The sequence below is a fragment of the Branchiostoma floridae genome, chromosome 16 (genome assembly GCF_000003815.2).
Source record: "Branchiostoma floridae strain S238N-H82 chromosome 16, Bfl_VNyyK, whole genome shotgun sequence".
Taxonomy (NCBI): Eukaryota; Metazoa; Chordata; class Leptocardii; order Amphioxiformes; family Branchiostomatidae; genus Branchiostoma; species Branchiostoma floridae.
Genome location: NC_049994.1, coordinates 8,033,652 through 8,053,207, shown reverse-complemented (window position 1 = coordinate 8,053,207; position 19,556 = coordinate 8,033,652). Strand labels below are relative to the sequence as shown.

Genomic DNA, 19,556 nt, shown 5'->3' with positions numbered 1-19,556 from the left:
AGCCCGGTCTGGCCCCGGTTTGGAAATGTGAAGTTAGCCTACGCGGTAGTACGGATTGCTTTGTTACATAGAAGAAACACGCATGTTGTCACCATATCGGCATTTTGTCATATATGAAGACCCAGCGCAACAAGTCGTTATATTTGCGTATTTATAAAATTTTTGATCGAGCATGCATACATATGTAGCCAATCATTCTTCAAGTTCAGGTTGTTATTTTGAGATAAATCTTTAGCACTAAGGAAAAATAATTAATGTGCAACAGAAAAGGGCATCTTGCTCCAGAAAGCCCTCAATGCTATATGTTCAATATATCGCTGCTAAGCTGTCGTTTTTTCTAACTAATTTCAGTATCAACTCATGCTGTTGTGTATATATATATATTATATCTCGCATCTTTGATGTATTATGGTTCATCTTTGTAAAGCTTACATGTAAGATATGGGGCGTACCTTGATATTTTTGTGACAAACATCCATGTCGGGCAAAGGTTTGGAACATTTGATGGTAGCATATAAGTAAACATCATTTCATAGTTCTTGGCTGTTGTTCACTACAAGTTAGAAATACGTATCATATTCATAACGTCCCTTGAGCTGAAAACACATTATCTGTCCCTCAAATAAGGTCGAAGGAACCGGACATTTTTTTAGCTGCTAGGTGACTACATACTGACCAAGTGGGTCAAGAGTTAAACAGGCGTAAACCACCCATCTACATTCCACCATCGCGTCCAAAGCTAAGGAAGATTTTAAACATGCCGAGATGGGACGATATTGCGATGACCAATGATAACACGATAAGACATCACGTGGTCGCTTATGATAGGCAAGCCCTTAATTGAAACGACAATTCTGCTTAGCGCTTAGCAGAAACAGCCTTTACTCTTTTGGAATTTGCGTGGATGGGACAAGTAAGAAAACCCTTTTCTATGCAGTATACGTAACGTTACTATTCATTCTTTGTACGCACATGTATGAGTGTCTTTGTCATCGATTTGTGTCAATTATGCATGATTATCGAAATAAATAACAAAGTTATGTTTTAGATGCCTGGTTGTGGGCAGCATAACTCGAGAGACTGTGGTAGACCTTATGTGATATTTGATCATGATGAGTGGGTTGGAGGTCGGGAAAATGAAGGTCATGTACTATGCATAATGGGCCTCCTAGCGCCTTTCTAAGGTACAGCATCGGAACTTAAGTATAAGGTCTTAATATCACGCTTTCTGGAAATTTTGTGATCTTTGATCGATATATAAGCCTCTCTTTAATTCTTAAGTGATGTCATAATTGGTTTAGTTTCTTTCAGGGAAATAAAATTCTGATCCCCGGGCTCGCCCCCCATTTACCTGTGATACTTTCAGCTCCCCAACATGGCCCTAGTGAGTGTGTTCATGCTCAGCGTAATGCTGACTGCGACAGCCGGACAAAACCTGAACATGGTTGGTACAACTGAAGATGTACATCATCATCAACATGAGGTAAGACAGACTTCCCTACTCCAGAAATAGGTCATGTTGATTAGATTACATGGATGACATCCTCAGGGATGGTTCGGGAGTGCGAAAAAAATAATCAGGTGAAAATAAATGAGCTCGCCATAACTTGCTGTAGCCTTAGAAAATCATAAGGATAAAAGACCACCTATCATTACCGTGTACTAAAAGTAGAAATGTTATTTTCAGACCACGACTCAACTCCCGGATATTATAGTTGAGGAGCCAGCAGTAGCACCGACGGCAGCCGGTAAGGGATATATGACTACAATTTGTCAAAAGTCTTTTTCTGTTGTCATACGACGTCCACATTACAGTTAATTCATTTATTTTTCGCGGGGATTTAATCTTACGGTATGACCGAGCGAAAATAATGTTTTCGCTGTGTTCGGTTTAACACTACACTGTCGAAGAAAATAAACACATATTCGCGGTGTCAAGCCGCGAAAATAAATAACGTCACCGCGAAAATTGATTTGATTTTTATTACAGAAATGTATATGGCACAATGGTGTAAGAGTTATTGTATTTCAAACGGATCCTTGTGGCATATTCTACAACATGGTACCCAGTACCAATATTTGGTACATGCTATACACACACCTCTGGTGTCCTAATTGGTGCTAACTCGTCTGTTTGTGATTTCTGCCCTACATTTTATTGACTAAAGTTTTAAAAGTTTCTAGACCTCGTATTTTGCCGGGTAACTTCGACACAAAGTGTTGCTTGACATCCAAGAGATTCAATGATACAAGAGAAATCATCTGTTTAACCTTCAAACTGCTCATAACCCCATAACTGATACAAAGTCGGTGCCAAACGACTATCATAGCTTTACTCCAATGACTGCATTATGCCATTATCACCATGTTCATGGATCAAAAGCGCCTCCTGGCGAGGTTTACTAGAACTTCCCTAGATTTCACGATATCTTACAGTTCTCGTAAAGACTGCCAGGCGACGATTTTGATCCATATATAAAACACAGGTGCGTGGTGCTGCAGCAGGAAACATTCACATATTCTTTACTTGTGACTTAACGAATTTACCAAGCCTGTTTAGACAGAATTGCTTCCACAGTTTCTAGCATTTTTTTGGTGTCACTATATAAATACATGCTCACCGGATCAACAATGTTCGTAAAATACCCGTATGAGTTACTATTCTTTTTTTGTTCGTTATAATGCAGTCGACGGTGGGACAACCTATATTCGCTGGGGTAAAACAACATGCCCGACGAGTGCCACCTTGGTCTACGATGGTAAGAGGAGGATATACTATTGTCGCCACATTAATTATTATACTATTATTATTATATTATTCATACCGCAAATCATATGGATTTCATGACTTTTGTTACCATTTAGTGCTATGAATGATTAAAAGTCACTTTAGGTAGATTTTTCGCCATAATACACTCGTACTCAACACAAGTTGTTCAAAAACTTGAAATCAATCATATGTCTCTTATTTCTGTATTACATTGTGTATCATTGGATAGATTATCAATTGTATTGTTATTATTATGATCGTAATGCCATATCTATAAGTTAAGCACCGGGGCTAGTTTAGGCAATTGGAGGACAAAAATGTACGTCTCCTGCAAAGTTCAAATGTCTTGGTACACAAAATGCTGTTTAGATACATGTCGATGGTTGGGTCTGTCACGGCCTGAAAAAAACACGGCATCAAAATCGCACGACGAGCGTACGACCTATAAGCCTGGGTACTTTCCGGGTAGTAGTTTGCTCCTATAGTCGCTTCTGCTCTGGAACAACAGAGAGGCGACTGTATATATAGTGTATGATAAATGTCAGGGTGAGAAGCATCCTCCTACGCAGGGCACATCCAACAGCCAAACTGCCTGTCTGGATGTGCCCTGCTCTTTCAACCGTCACTCTTAGTTCCTGTGGTCGTCCCCCCCAAAAACCAGCTGTCAGCCAATCAGATAATAGGTTTACCGTTTTCAAAGCTCTCTCGCATGTATAAGGGCAACCTCATTAAAACCTCATAAGCAGGGCGGTCAGGAGCTAAGGGTGACGGTAGAAAGAGCAGGGCACATCCAGACAGGCAGTTTGGCTGTTGGATGGCCCCTCATAGGAGGATGAGTGAGAAGTGACTGTATACAGTGTATGATTAATGGCTGAGCGAACTACTTTCCGGAAGGTACTTAGGCTAACGACCTATGTGACCGCGCCCTAAAATGCTTGTTTGTTCGATGCAGGGATGGCAGCAGGCGCGCACTACACCCATGCGGGCGGCGGGGCGAACTACCTGTGTCTTCCTAAAGACCCGGAGTGGGGGAACCACCAGGACGGATTCAGCGGGACCAACTCGTATCTGTACGGCGCAGAGTATGAGACTCACAACCAGCCACCCTTCGTCGGTACGTGTAATGTATCTGTGTCTAAGTATGGCCGGTATAAACAATATTTAGCATATCCACTCTACAATAATTCTAGGTATCTATCTTAAGCGAATTGTAAGCGTGACTATTCTTTTTGTATGAGATAGCGTAATCCAATTGATATAACGTCCTCCGGCTAGGTCTATGTCCCATTTTAAAACCGGGTGGGATGTTTGCGGAAACGAAAAATAAAAGTGTACATCAAGGAATATACACAAACTATCCTCATGGCTATTTTCTTCACGTTCTGTGTCTTTTATGCCTTTTATGCCATGTTTTTCGTTTCCGAAAGCTACACGGCCGGGCCCCGGGTAAGGAATTGGGACGTCGGACCTAAGCCCTAATTAGCCATTTTGTATGTCATACAGGTAGCGGCCTTCACGACCACGATTTGCCCTGTGCGGTGTGCCACACTTTAAGTTGGCACCGTCCCCCGGCTAATTATCCATCTTGTACATCATACATACAGGTAGCGGCCTTCACGACCACGATGTGCCCTGTGCGGTGTGCCACGTGTCCGGCCGCAGCGCCCACCTCATGATCCCGGGCCGCAAGACCTGCAAGGGCGACGGCTGGGTAGCCGAGTACAGCGGCTACCTCATGGCAGAGTACCACGGTCACCCCCGCACGGAGTGGGTCTGCATGGACAGCGAGCCGGAGAAGGGGGGTACACCCGTCAACCAGAACGGCGCGCTGTTCTATACAGTGGAAGGGAGGTGCGGTGTCCTGGAGTGTCCTCCGTACGTGGATGGACGAGAGATCACCTGTGTCGTCTGCACTAAGTAGTGCTAACGTCACATTTGCACAAGGGGACCCCGGCCGGGCAGTTTTGGGGAACGGAAGTACGATATAAAAGACAACAAAAACTTTTTTTTCTTTTGTATCGTACTTTTCGTTCCCTAAAGCTACCCAGCTGGGCCCCGGTTTTCGGAATGTGACGTAGGCCTAAACGGGCACCGCTGGCTCATCATGTTGGATTATGACGTAGTTTTCTTCCCTTTTCTCTTCTTGCCACGCCTTGTTCTCACTGACTAGAGCTTGTGTATTCTAGAAAAATCTGAATAAAAGTCTTGCAAATTAAATAAATGCAGCTCCGTCCATCTTCCTTCATTTAATGATAACTTGATGATAACTTTGAAATGTGACGCTAGTTCACCTTTATCCGCGATGGTTATCTATATCCATTGTTTTTAAAACCAGGATCTTTTCAGGAATTTGAAGCCGAGGACTAGGGATGGAGTTTTCAACATACATGTTTTACATTTTGAAGTTACAGGAAGTCCCTAAATACACCGTTCAAAAAACGGATATAGGTTACTTCGCAACAATATTTCTTAATATCTTGCAGATATAAATGTATAACGTTACTATATTAGGCTTTATTCAGTTCCAACTTGACAGAAAGTCACAAAAACATTCAGCATTTTCGCGAAAATGATGCCTTTCAAGTTATTTTTTTTCTATTGCAACATTATTTGACATGAAGACAGCACACTGAAGTTGTGAACTTATTTCAATGCAGCAGCAAACACAAAGGCAATACATAAACAAGCAAAGCAAATTTACAAACATAAATCAAAGGATATCAAATAATGTTTAAGTCCCTCAAGACTGATAGGTTGATGGTGATAGATAAACCATTATTAAAGCCTTTGGAATCTGTCAAAAAGATTGGACACAGTATTATTCGAGACACTTTGGCCGTAGACAGATTAAAGAAGTCCTTTCAAAAAGTCAATGTGTTAAAGTGTCATCAAACAGATTATGTATGTCCGTAACAAAACCTACGTCTTTTCAAATTGCCATAGAGGAATATCGGTACAAAACAGATGCCATTCAATGTTTGCTTCAACGGTATGACCGGTGCTGAGTCTGAGAGCGAGACTATCATCACGGCGGTAGACTATCCCTGACGGTGTCCGCCAGTTTTGTTAGATGAAGCTGATGTAGTGCTGGTGTAGCCGTGCTGAGTCTGAGAGCGAGACTACTAATACCATCATGGTGGTAGACTATCCCTGACGCTGTCCGCCAGTTTAGTAAGGTGCAGCTGGTGTAGCGAGTCCACGATCCTGTCCACGGTAGCGCCATCCCCGTACTGCCGCTGCCAGTCTAACAACATCGCGAAGGCCATCTGATCCACGTCACCCTGTGTGTGGAAGAAAAACACACACACTGTGAAATGTAGCATACACAGATAATCGTCGTTATACTTGTGTGACTTTCCGTCACGTTCGTTCAATTATACGAGTCACTTGAACAGGGTTGTAGCCAGCACCTGTCCTTCAGTCCTTTGAAGGAATTTTGCAGCTGGGGACTGAAATTAAAAGGTTTTCCCCATTCCGTCCCCTGGGACAGACAAAAATTGATATATAAAGATATAAAAAAATGAAACCCATGTGTTCTTCTTCACCAAAACAGACGCCATTGAACAGCTTAGTCTACAAGCAAAATTTGCACATCAAAATGCAGGAAATAGTGTTTCAGAGGGTCTTGATTTAAAAATTTTCTGGGACCCAGACCCCTTAGAAACGGCGCGCAACGTCACGCCATGCCTTCGGTGCCTGATAGGATTCCCATTCAAAATCAAGGGGACTGAAAATGATTTCAGGCTGCAGTTGGCTACAACCCTGCACGTGATAGAACTAATGGGTCATCCGCCATGAAGAACGCCGTATGGACATTTCACACTTTCGTGCCCGGTCTCATCGCTCGTACGATATCGTAGACAGGAAAGACAACAGGTGGATCCGATGGCCCAAGGAGGCGGTCTGGATAAGAAAGTCGACCCCAGTTCTAATCCGGGACAAGTGGGGATACAAATTTAGTCACGTGTGGGATTGTGTTCTCGCCACAAAGCGCCACCTACATCTACTATTGCGAAAGCTGTGACGGACCAAAAAAAGGCTAAGCCAATTCAATCATATGACCATCTATGCCTTGACATCATCTTTTATTTCTTACAAAGACGACAGATGTGGACCGTGGGTCCGTCCTTACCGGGTTGGCGTGCTTGATCTCGCCCAGTGCCCCCAGACTCAGGCCCAGTTTGATGCCGAGGTTCCAGTACTTGTTTCCCACCTGACGGGCGATCCACAGTAACTGGTCTCCACGGAGGGTGCCTTCAAAATAAGCATCATGAACTCTGTTAGACAGAGGGTAAACATTGTTTAGAATTTTATGACTGAATAGCGGATCCGGAAGTGGTAAGCGACCACAATGCTTCCCCAATGCGTCGTGTTTAGGTAGTGTAACTGGTAGAGCGTTCGGCTCGGAACCTAGAGGTCCCGAGTTCGATACCCGCCGTGCCCCCGACGTTGTGTCCTTGGGAAAGCTATCTTACACGACCTTCTTCACTTCACAGGTGTAAAAATGGGTACCTAGCTGACTTCAGTCGAGTCGGGGAGGTAAAAGAAAGGAATATCTTTACCTTTAAGCTTCTGTCTTTACTATGTATGTGGCCCTGTTGGTATAAGTTACTAATTTGAGTGCAGTGCCACATTGTCCTCGTCTGTCCAAAAGCAAAATAGAAACAAATGCTTCCCCAAATTATGTGGATAAGAGGTTCGATCCTAGGGTCATTCTTAGCTCACACATGTGGTAAGGAATTGCATTCGTAATTTCGGATGGTAACGTAAACCCAGTGCACGTGGTTCCGTGTATGAAGGAGCTTCACAAGCGAAGACGCATATTTGCATCGCATTACCACTAGCTACTTGCAAAAGCATCAATATTTATGCAAAAGCGAATATGTTCTTACCCTTAGGACCTGTGTCCGCCCGCTGCTGTACCACGGCGTCCTCTAGGTGGCGCACCTTCAACTGCAGACGACCAAGTTCTTGTTGCACGTACTTGAACAGCTCGGACTGGGCGGTCCGGTCTTGATGACTCTCTTCGTGAATTCCAGCCCCAGTTGCAAACCTGGAAGATTGAACGTGGATATGATGATGGTGAGTATAAATTATATGATCATTGCTTTGGCTCGCAAATATAGGGTGTCTGTGTGCCTTTTTTCGTCACCAGAACGATAAGACTTAGAAAGAAAGTTCAAAAGCCACTACAGGTCCAGACCTGAACCTGGAATTAGTTATGTGTGAAAACTTGCGAATGGACGATACTCAAAACAATGGTCCACTTCGCTACAAAGGAATCTATTTAATGAAGTATCCAAATTCTACTGGCGTTTTAAAATTCTGCCTTCATGTAAGCAACATTAATGCCTCTGTTAACTCATACCAAGTTTGACTGTAGAAACTTAGTAAAATGACTGTCAACTATCTTCTTCAAATCACGTAAATGCATGCCGGTCTACTGATTTTCTTCAGGTCCGGTTTTTCTGCACAGGTCCAACAAGAAAAACGGGTTTGTACCGGTACACCGTACAGGTACCCACCCCTAGTTCTTCATCTTGCAAATCTTATCTGTGTTGTATTCTATTATACTACCCGAGACAACGAAATAACATTAACAGTCATTGTATTGGAGCAGAAAGAGACCCACTTCACCTTAAGGTCCTTCATTTTTAAGATCTTACTTGTGTTGTATTTTCTATTAGACAACAAAACAACAGCCATTCTATTGGAGCAAAGAGCCCCACTTCACCTTAAGGTCCTGCATCTTTAAGATCTTACCTGTGTTCTATTTTCTCCTCCTCCCTCTTGAGTCTCTGCTCCAGCCGGTTCCTCTCCTCCACCACGAGCGCCTCCAGGCGGCGCAGCTCCGCAGTGTTCTGCTCCCGGAGCTGGTCCAGTTGACGCTGTAACGGACCGTACTTCTCTTCTGTAGGACACAAAACAGCAAGGTCATCGGAGATAGCAGACTTCACCCCCTTAGCCAGACGTTCAAATTGTCTAAATGTATCCTAAACTAAACTTAAATGATGCCATTTTTCACGGACTACAAAAGTGGGAGATTCATTACTAAATTTGCAAATACTTGCAATGATATTGAAACTACATTGAAAGATTTCGTCACTAAGGTGTAGCCAAAAAAGCAACTTAGGAGGCTGCGTAAGGCTTAGGTTTCAGTTAGAATAAGGGGCCCTGCTGAGCAATTCATAGGCTGTTAACGTTTTTAGTCACTTTCTGGCGCGACCCTTACGTGACCCTATGGGACTTGTACACCTTGTGGCTAACGGGCTATTTTTGGACCCAGCTGGGCACCATGTTGAATTTAAGTAGAATTTAAAATAAACCCGGGACCTGATAGCAAAGGGACGCCGTGACCTAGAGGGGGGCACCGAGGGGTACCTCCCGATATCCGGCAGTCTGCCGGGACAAATTTGTAACTTCGGAGCCCGGCCGGGCACCGGTACAAGTAGGACCTAAGCCTTAAATGGAATGCGGGGATGAGAATGATTTTGATGTCGTAAGTTGAGGTAGGAAAGCCTTACTTACCTGTTACTCTGAGGTCCGTGTCCCTCTGTGACTGTTTGAGCCCCTCCACCTCCTTCTGTGTCCGGAGCGTGTCCTGGTGCAGCTGACTGGCCAGTCGCTGGACCTCCACACGGTAGAAACTGTCCAGCTTCTGTTTCATCGACTCTTCCATCTGTTTCCTGGGACATACAAGAAAAACAGTTCCATAGGTCGGAAATGTCCTGGTCTCAACTTCTCCTTAATATAATCCGTTCCTTCTAATCACTCCTTCTCTGAATCCATTAGTTTCATTCCCTCCCACTTTTCTTCCTTCTTTAAACCACCACTTCTAATACATAAATAGAAATTAACTTTCTCCCATTCTTTTTCACAACCTTCCCTTCTTTTATCCCTCCTTTCCTTCATCAACCTATCCATCATTCCGCCTCTACCTGGTACCTACCTTCCCTCCATCTCCCTCTTTTCCTCCAATCTTTCATTCCTTCGTTTTTCCTTCCTTCGTTTTCCCTTCCTTTTTCTTTCCATCCTTCCTTCCATCCCTCTTCCCTTTTTCCTTCGCTCCTTTTCCTTTCCATCCCTCCTCCCTTCTTTTTACATACTTAATTTCTTCTTTCCTTGCTTCCATTCCTCCTCCATTCTTTCCTTCCCTCCTTTCTTCCTTCCCTCCTCCCTTCTTACCTTCCTTTTCTAAATTTCGAAATACTCTTTCTGAAATGCTTCATTGCCGTGTACAGAATCTCTCTTTATGATTACCTAATCTCTTCAGTACTCCTCGGTGTTAAGGTCTCCATTTCCGTCTTGATGATGTCCCGGATGTTGGTGTTGAGATGTTCCTCCAGGTCCTTCCGAATCGCCTCGAACACTTTCAGAGCGAGGCCCGCCTGGTGTTCGGACAGAGTCGTCAGTCGGGCCGAACATTGCCGAACTTGTCCCTCCACGTCCTGGAGTTTGTCCGAGTTGGCCTTAACTTGGACACTGAGCGGAGCAATCATGTCTGAAAGGGATCGTCATGAAAGTTCATCTGTGCTTGTAAAACACGTTATGAATTAAGACTGATCTTAACGTGACCAACCCTCAGAAGAATTGGGACTTGCCAAAATTTTAGACTTATTTCCTCAGCTTTGTTCACGGAATGGACATGTATATTTCTACTTCCGGGAGAGACGCGTGACGTGTCTGCAGCAACGGATCCTGTCGGATAACCTATGTCGTCCCCCGTCTCGGTTTGTCACGTCCCAGAAGAAGCAGTAGAAATAGGGCAAGTCCCATTATTTTCTGACTGTTGGTCTTGAGCTTCTTCCATAACATCAGAACAAGTTACACTTTTATCCCGTCCCATGTTATAACATTTCAACGTGATATTGCAATCCTTTGACGATCATCTATTTGGCTGAAATAAATGTCCAAACATTACTGTAGTTTCATATACAAATACATATAGTACATCTACATAATATCATTACATATTGTGGTCGTTACATACCTTTAACGATAACGCGAATATATTCCCCCGATGCTCCCTGCATGCCTTGTCTCTGGCCTCTTGTCATATTTGAAATTGGGGTCCCTGGGTTCCCTTTGCCATTGTGTACTCCAGGGTTTGATTTTTGGCCCACATGTCCCGGATTGTGAGGATTCTTCGATAGATATCCTGGAGTAGACATAGAAAGAGGATCTTTTGACCACTGTTTTCTCTTGGGCGCAGCAACTTCGTTGTCCTGCACATCCGAAACAGCGGAGGCCGCTCTTCTGTACGTCACTTCCGGCCGCTCCTCTCCAAAGACGTTTGGTTTCTCCCACTTCCGGCGTTGCTGCGTGTGAACTCGAGTAGGCTCGGCATCGGACGAGTTAGGATGAAACTTAACCAAGTCCGACAAAACGCTTGGAAGTTTGAGGCTATCTTTTTGTAGCATAGAGTTTTCTCCCGACGCCACAGTTTGTACCACTCTGTGTGTCTTTTTTGCGATGTCCAAAGTGACAGGTATGAGGGACAAAATCCCGCCAAATCTCGCAGCGTCTCTCGGATCCAGACTGTACCAAGGTCTATCGCTCGTTATTCCTTTGAACGGAGTCTTAGGATATTCGTGGTGCAAGACAGTCAAGTCATTCTCGTCCTTTAAGAGAGTCTTCCATCTTGCCAAGAGATCTGCTGTGCGTTCTCTCTCAGCGTTGCTCATTTCTGTATAGAAGATGGGTTCAACCAAGTCCGCCTTTGTCGAATCTCTCAAGATCTTGAGATCTTCCACCGCGTTTAAGAGCGTCTCCAAGACTTCTGTATGGTGCGACTTTCTTTGCTGGACGGCGCCTATGTCTCTAGTCAGTAAGACGTCATAAGATTTCCTGACATCTTGAAGGTTCTCGACTTTCTGCGTGTTTATCGGAGTCGTCTTATGGCTGCTCATGCCGTTTTCTAAGGCGCTGATGAGGCTTTTCTGCTGTGCTGCGATCTTGCCGTAAGTTAGTTCTAACCCGCGGATCTGCTGGGCGAAGCGTTGGTTCTCCTGAAGCACTTCGCGTCTCTTCTGGAGGTTCAGATGCGAACCGCCAGGTGTCGCCTCTGCAAGCATCATTTCTTACTCCGTGACTGTCGGGTGAAATGATATTAAAACATTACAAAGAGCCCGTGACAAGTACAACAGAATTAATATCTAAATCATATTTTTGCAACCAAATACATAGTGTTTACCTTTACATGGTCTAGCCTAACAAACTACTGCTCTGTTTATTATTGCTCAAATTCCTATAATGTGGCGACCAGCCCCTCCATCTCTGTCCTACCACTTGCTACATCATGAAGTTTGACACTACGGTGTTCTTTGTTAGTAACCATGGTGACTGAGTCGACTGGTCCAGGTCATTGACCTTATTTTGTTTGGAACGGTAGAAAAGCGGAAGAAGAAGAGAAAGGAACGTAGCCAAAACTTCTTTCCGCGATCGAATGTCTGAGACATAATTTTCTACACATAATATAATATCTAATAGCAGACGTACGTAACTGTTACGCAGTTTTGGCAGCTAGCTACAGAAGTAAGAAACATAACACCTTGAACGTGCACGGTTTACATACTACTTTTGTCTGAAGTGTAAAGCTTATTACTCGCATGTTTACATAGGCCTCGTTCATACTAAGCCTTGCAAAACGGAGTCAGGTAAGTCGCATACGTCTCTATTATGTGGTGGATTATGCACTTAACTACTAACACGGGAGGTAAAAATGTAATTGTGTTACATTGAGCCTTGTGGGAGCCAAGTATTTTACACATTAACTTGAAAGAACGTTGCAAGTATATTATGTATACTATTTCAACCCTTCTAAGAAATTTGCGTTCAGAGTGTGTTTGAGCATTTGAATACAGCGCAAAATGATTCAAAGCGTACCCTTATATTGAGAACACATTTGACACTGTGAATTTGCAATGTGAAATTTGTAGTTCGGTGTGTTATATATATCATACATTTTGCTCCCGAAAGCTACCCGGCCGGGCCCCGGTTTGGAAATTATAATCTCCAAGCAGATCCTACGGCGCCATAAGATAGTATCAAAGCTGGCCAAGGAGTATAGCCGGCCAAAGGGAGTCAGACGGGCACCGGAGCATACCCACTCCTAGGCCGGCTTCACTCATCTGCCAGCTTTTAATACTATCTTATGCTATCGTAGCATCTGCTTGTAGATTATAGAAATTATTCCTTATTGGTGCAAACATACAAGCGACCCAAAAACAGAACCTCCGTTGGAAACAACAAGGAGGTTATAACTACTTCTGTCCAATGCTTAACCCTATGAGGTGCCTATAGCTAGGTCAACGTACGTTACACGTTGTTGCACCCGTAAGAAAATCAGGAATGGCTATACGTGCTGTAGGTAAACATCTCCACACGGTTACTATGTACATGTCTCGCACGGGTCAGCTAGCCTCTATTGTTAAGCTGTGTATTACATATACCCGTCCGAACAAAGGTTCGTACTGCCATGTTAAGCCAGTATTGTAAACATTACAGCTAGGAGTTTGGAGAATTTTTCATTGCTCAGTTTGTTCAAAATCTTGATAATTAAGAAGCTTGGTTGTACCTAGTCGGTTATGCCCATGACTTTGAGCTGTGTATTATATATACTTGTCAGAACAAAGCTTCGTAAACATTTCAGCTAGGAGTTTGGAGAATTTTTCATTGCTCAGTTTGTTCAAAATCTTGATAATTAAGAAGCTTGGTTGTACCTAGTTGGTTATGCCCATGACTTTGAGCTGTGTATTATATATACTTGTCAGAACAAAGCTTCGTAAACATTACAGCTAGGAGTTTGGAGAATTTTTCATTTCTCAGTTTGTCGAAACTCTTGTTGATAAGAAGCTTGGTTGCACCTACTTGGCTGTGCCCATGGCTTTAAGTAGTTAACGACACATTTTTCAAGTGGCTTGTTTTTCTTGTAGCTACGATATGTTATGGCTTCAATTCATTGCGTTTTTCCGTATGGCTTCAATGAGTAATATGTAGTTGTCATCACATTTGTGAATATGTGAAGATTTAGTAAAAATGAACTTGGTATTACCATCAAAGAATAGAGATTCGCCATTGTTGTAGCAATTAACTGTTGGTTTGAATAAGAATTTTCTGATAAGAATTTAATATTGACATGTTATATAAACAACATGTTGTCGATACAAATATCCCCCGCAAACTGTTATTGAACGATGAACTGACTACTGAACTTTCAAACTTTTTCTAAACATTTCGAACTATTTTCACTCACCTAAAACCGTATCTATGTGCGCGGTGCACTAGACTGACTGGCAGTACTTGTAGTAGTAGTAACATTAGCATAAATGTTCAATTAGGCTTGGTCCAGGTTCATTGAAATAACATACTCTTTGAATTTAAAAAAAAAGTCACACTGTGTGTTGTACTCTTTGTTGGCAATATTTGACATATACCCTGTAACGTTACATATAATCCTTTATAAAAGCCATGCATTTTAACAATTGACGTTTTGTAGCATCTATAAATAGGTTGTACAGCAAATGGCATTGAACATTTCCAACAGCTGCACTCTAGTTTAACACCCAATACTGTAGCCCGCTGACGTTTGACACTAACCCAACACATACAGGCGACCCTTCCTCCGTAATGCATTTTTCGAGTGGTTCTGAATGGCTCTTAACGCATTGTGAGGTTTAGCTAGAAAGTCGTTCACATTATACAATGTTGTGACTCGCGTTAACAACAAGGGTTACCATGTTAACAACATGTATGCCCCCCTCCCTCCTACACAACAAAACCTTAAAAGCATATTCTACCCAAAACCTGACCATAGTTGTCAAGCATTTATTTGCCGTCACGTCATATAACATGCCAGAAAGGATATTGATTACAAGCAAAGTATTTCATAGGCCCTCAGGCGATAGAAGAATATCTCATGCTTCTAACAAAAGTAGCCTAGAAAATATAAACGGTTCACTCAAGTTAGTGAACGAAGTTATAAAACGGTTGACACACCTACCTTGTAATATTACAGTAGAATTGTTGCCCCCGTGTTAGAATGACAGTAGGAGGTTTTGAGGACTTGCACCACCTTGGCGTTGTCCTAGGAATAGGTGACGCTGTTGATCTTGCCAAACGGTAAAGAGTTACAAAATGTGGGATATTTATAGTCAAAAACACACCACAAAACAAGGCGGTTTGTTTGCGGTCTAAACACCAGTAGTAGGAGGGAGGGCGCTACCCGATCGTGCGGCGTGAAAAGATGTCCCTACACCCGATAGCGAGCGCTTTTGTTGCCACTTGTCGGTTACCGGGTGAACCGAGGGGAAACAAAACCTAAGGGACCGCATGGGACCAACACTTGGTGACGTATTGCACCCCTTTCAACGCTTGAAATAAGCTTTGTATGTCGCAACGGGAGTGTAATGATTTTAGGAACCCAAAGCAGCTGCGTAAGATCGGATTGGTTGGGACAGTGACGCGTTTGATTTATCGTAATGAGCATCGTGTATCTTTTACTTCCTGTGTGGCCATTTGCGACAGGTTGATGTGCACGTATTGGAAGCGTCCTCTAGCAGAAAAGGCTGGTAATGCATAGCCCCGCTCATCACTGTCCAAACGTAGAGATGGGAGATAAAAACACAATATATTTGATGCATATGGACATGCAACCGCCTTTTCATTGGTTGAACCACTAATTGCTACTCTCTAATTGGCTGGACAGCTAATTGAGTCAAGATCGGTCCAATGAATTGTGTTCTTCTGCACAAAGGTATGCTTTCTTTCTAGTTCAATGGTCAGAAGCAAGTACTTGACATACTGAAATCTGTCCAACCGCCTTGAGTCCAGGATGATTTCTTAGAAAACTCTATCACTTTTCAATTTGTCGTCGACAAATACATGGCTTCTCTCCTGCAGTCAAATTCAGTTATACCTGGGTAAATTGATCAATATCATCTTGAACTAGCCCCCAAACATATTAAAGGTTTTAATACTCCCCAAATCCTCACCTTACCTCACTTTCAACCATATGCTCATTCAAACTGCTACCCCCTCCCATACCCTTAGTATTTCTTGCATTAGAAACATCTTAAGTAGGTATGAAACCAATTTACATTTTCTTTCAACCATACTATTATTAAATACACTCACATGACAGTGGAAGAATGTGTATTTAGTGTCACTCGCATTGTACAATAAAAAGATTATTTGGAATCTCTTGGGTTTTGTCGAAAAAAAATATAACGACTGTAATGTCATCAAAATTACCAATTCAGAAACGAGCACCACATTTTGCAGAAAAGTATTTTCAGAAGCAAACAGGGCTTGATCATTGTGGCTTTTAAATAAATGCCAGATACCGCAGTGTTGGATTAAGTTGTGACAAAAATAGAGTTTGAAAAATAATTCTTTGACAAAGGTATACATTTATCACTAATGCATACATGTTTGCTACCTGAATAATACCTTGATTGTTGCTTAACACAATCAGAAAATGTTGTACATACACTCTTAAACGTATGAACACAAGCACTACAGAGGCCAACAAAGTCCAGGGTACTATTTACTTTATTTGAGAACAACAGAATTGACGGAACATTACAGGATCAAGATTATACTATATCAAAACGATTCAAGTCTTTTGGATGCAAATGCGAAAAGAAAAATATAGAATAGTGTACATAGGAAGGCTTCAATTTTCAATTTAGATGATTTCAACATTTAAAATCTCTTCCTTCTTGTTGGTGTTGATTATTGTAGCTGTACAGACTGTGTTTTAGTATGGACAAGCAGGCAGGGCAGACTGACACGTGGTGCGGTTACATCGTCAACTCCTGTGGGTAAAAGAGAAAAACAACAGTCAAACACAAATAAGGCCACAACAAGTAAACTTCATGAATGCCTTCAATAAATTTTTGCTTGATATTGAAGAAAAAATTCCCTAACTGAGAGGCCTATGAAAAAATAATTGCATTTCCTGTTTCCTAGCCTACATGTACCCTGCCCTAAAAAAACTGCTACCCTAGCCTTCTTCTTGGGTGGGTAGTAGAGTCACATAAACATACTAGATTCCAGTTAGAATTCTTTTCCCGTCTGCTTACTATTCAAGTAAAAAAAAGATGGCCCTATCTTATGAAGGACAAATGTATAGTATACTACACAGATTTGTAACCATTATGCACAATATTGACACTGAAAAGACAAGCGTCCTCATGCATTTCCGTTTTACTTTATCTAACTGTATGGTATCACTAGTAATTTTGGCTTAAGTCAAGAAAAATTTAACAAAAAGATAATCCCTACCTACTTACTCTAATTTTTCTTCAGGACTGAAACAGCAAACAACTATTTTTTTCGAAGGCCTTAATAGTGATGAATTAGACTTACCATAATAGCATTGACAATGTCGTTGTTATTGTTTTTCAGGGCCTTGACTGCCTTTGCACGAGAGATGTTGGCCTGGGACATCACGAGTTCAATGTCCTTAGGCTCCACTCCAGAGTCGTCAACCTGAGGGAAAAATGATGAGATGTGTCAAGACATTTATGTCATACCTGGGCTGTTATAACAATGGATATGGGTGTTCTGGACCAGGTGATATAGAATAAAACCCAAAGTACCAGACTGGCCATAGGTACTGATGACCAAAGGGTGATCTGACAAACGGGAGGGCTGAAATAGAGGGTGAGGTAAAATAAAACTCATTGTATATTATCTATGTTGTACCCACCCGAGAAAACACACAAGTCAATGATTAATGCACCAGAAGTTGAAAAAAATTTGGTGTCCTTGAATGAAGAATTTTATCAGCAATTCCAATGTCCAAATGTTGTAAAGTGCATTCAAATATTCTACTAATCCTCGTGCAATAACAGTGGAAGCCCACATGATACCGCAAGTTATCATATGGTCCGGATCATCGGTTTTGAACATTATCCAGGTTCAGATATTGTAATTGGTTCTTACAAATCATTGAGGATATGACATTTTTCAACTTCTGGCACATTTCGCATTGAATTTTAATTTTCTTGGGCAGGTATGACATAAAAAAAATACAGCAGGATGTATTCCTCATCACCCTTGGTCCCAGCCCTTTTGTGAGTCAGAATGGTGCACTTTTCCTATTGGTTGACCTAAGAATGATAGACAGCTGGGATCAGCCAGCTTACCTCCTCTTCCTCTTCGCTCTCCTCCTCCGGGACTGCGGTGGTGATCTTGCCTGGTTCGGGGACCTGGGACATCTCCGGGGCCTTGAACTTTTCTGCAGCTGCCATCTGGGCCTGCTGGCTCAAGTCTTCAATCTGTAATGGACACAACACATTTACTTATTATGAAAGATTGGGACTAGTGGTGCATACTAGGAGTGGGTACTGGTACAGAAAATACAGGTACAGGTACGTTCCAGGTACAGAGGATCAGGTTCAGGTCTGGACCTGAACCTGGACATATGTATCTGTGAAAACTTGTATTGAGACTCAAAACAATGGTCCATTTCAATACAAAGGATTCTGTTTTGTGGCATTTCAAAATCCTATCCAAGTCATGTAAACATCACTTAATGCCTGTTTTAGACCAAGTTTGACTGCAGAGTTATAAGCCCCAAAACACATGAACGTCTACCAGTATAATCTGTTCATTATCTCATTCGTCCAGAATCCAGTCCACTGATTTTTTTCAGTTCCGTTCCGACAAGAAAAAACAGTTTTCCTTTGAGTCTAACCAAACCCTAGTCCTACAAATCTATGTGTTTCTGTGTAGAATGACAAACATTGCAGGACGATAAAAAAATGAACATGACCTCTCACCTTTGCCTCCCCAAAGACGATGTATGTGTCTGACGCAGGGCTTTTGTACACGTCGGGTTTTGTAATGACAAAGAGGATATTTTTGGATTTTCTAATGGTGACTCTGCTGACCCCGGTGAACTGCTTCAGGCCCAGCTTGGACATGGCCTTGCGGGCCTTCTTCTCCTGACGACTCTGCTTGGCCTTGCTGACCGGTTCCTCCTGGATTCCGGCCATCTGAGCCATCTGTGGAAGTAGAAAAGCCAAGATCAATTATTTTATACTCGGTCACTCCCAGTGTTGGACAAAAATTCACTTACAAACATGTAAGTACATAAATTTACTTCCCTGAAACAAATTTTCACTTGCAAAACAAATTAAATTGACTTTTTCTATGCATTTTACTTCCAGCAATAGAATTATTTTATCATTGGCTCTATTTTTCTGTGTTGACTAATGCTTGATGCCATGAATGTGAAAAGTAATAAGTATATGAAAATCTCACTCTTTGAAAAATGTTACTTGCCCAATGGGCAAGTGTGATAGGTCATGAGCTGGTCCAATGGGCACTTTCACTTGCCCGAAAAAATATGGCGCTAGTGGACTTGTCGAACACTGTACTCCTTTGCAATGCTCCCTTTCGTAGAAAAACCCCTACGACTGTTATACTACTTTTCAAATTCTAGGAGTTTCTTGTCTAATATCTGGATCATTTGATTAAGTTCATGAAATTAACATAAGATGAGCTACCCACTCCTCTACAGCACTGCTATACTCTGCTATAACTTATAAGAACCCTGTATGGATTACCACTAGATGAATCAATTTGTAATTCTCATGTAAAAGAAAAGCCCTGACCTGCTCCTGTTGTGACGTAGGCAGTCCATCTCCTGCATCCTCCAGTTCAGGTAAGGAGTCATCACTGTCTGACTCTGTGTCTTCACTACTCACTGTCAGGTACAACACAACATGGTACTTTATATATACAAATATTCATTATTGCACAAATCCAGATATCT

General features: G+C 42.3%; 3 protein-coding genes and 1 long non-coding RNA gene across 6 annotated transcripts in view; 2 read left to right on the top strand and 2 right to left on the bottom strand.

The window, feature by feature from the left end:
• The first annotated feature begins 826 nt into the window (after positions 1-826).
• LOC118403229 lies at positions 827-1,727 on the top strand. The gene is made up of 3 exons (XR_004829625.1): positions 827-913; positions 1,367-1,483; positions 1,688-1,727. It is a non-coding gene; the product is annotated as an uncharacterized LOC118403229 (long non-coding RNA).
• A 960-nt stretch (positions 1,728-2,687) lies between these two features.
• Positions 2,688-4,995, top strand: LOC118403225. Its single transcript, XM_035801828.1, has 3 exons — positions 2,688-2,759; positions 3,723-3,884; positions 4,375-4,995. Exons 2-3 carry the CDS (start codon positions 3,725-3,727, stop codon positions 4,689-4,691), a joined length of 477 nt encoding a protein of 158 aa, XP_035657721.1. The 5' UTR covers positions 2,688-2,759; positions 3,723-3,724; the 3' UTR covers positions 4,692-4,995.
• A 906-nt stretch (positions 4,996-5,901) lies between these two features.
• On the bottom strand, positions 5,902-11,844 carry LOC118403538. Its single transcript, XM_035802272.1, has 7 exons — positions 10,761-11,844; positions 10,031-10,271; positions 9,299-9,456; positions 8,534-8,681; positions 7,663-7,823; positions 6,903-7,024; positions 5,902-6,051 (listed from the first exon to the last, which is right to left on the bottom strand). The coding sequence occupies exons 1-7, from the start codon at positions 11,842-11,844 to the stop codon at positions 5,902-5,904; spliced, it is 2,064 nt and encodes a 687-aa protein (XP_035658165.1).
• A 4,459-nt stretch (positions 11,845-16,303) lies between these two features.
• LOC118403223 (nascent polypeptide-associated complex subunit alpha-like) overlaps positions 16,304-19,556 on the bottom strand; it is a 4,759-nt gene continuing 1,506 nt past the window's right edge. For all 3 annotated transcript variants that reach the window (XM_035801824.1, XM_035801825.1, XM_035801826.1), the window contains exons 3-7: positions 19,396-19,487; positions 18,559-18,783; positions 17,923-18,054; positions 17,141-17,263; positions 16,304-16,587 (exon numbers count right to left, since the gene is read on the bottom strand). In XM_035801824.1, coding sequence (XP_035657717.1) covers positions 16,573-16,587; positions 17,141-17,263; positions 17,923-18,054; positions 18,559-18,783; positions 19,396-19,487 — 587 coding nt within the window. In that variant the 3' untranslated portion in view covers positions 16,304-16,572. The remainder of the gene's footprint in view (positions 16,588-17,140; positions 17,264-17,922; positions 18,055-18,558; positions 18,784-19,395; positions 19,488-19,556) is intronic.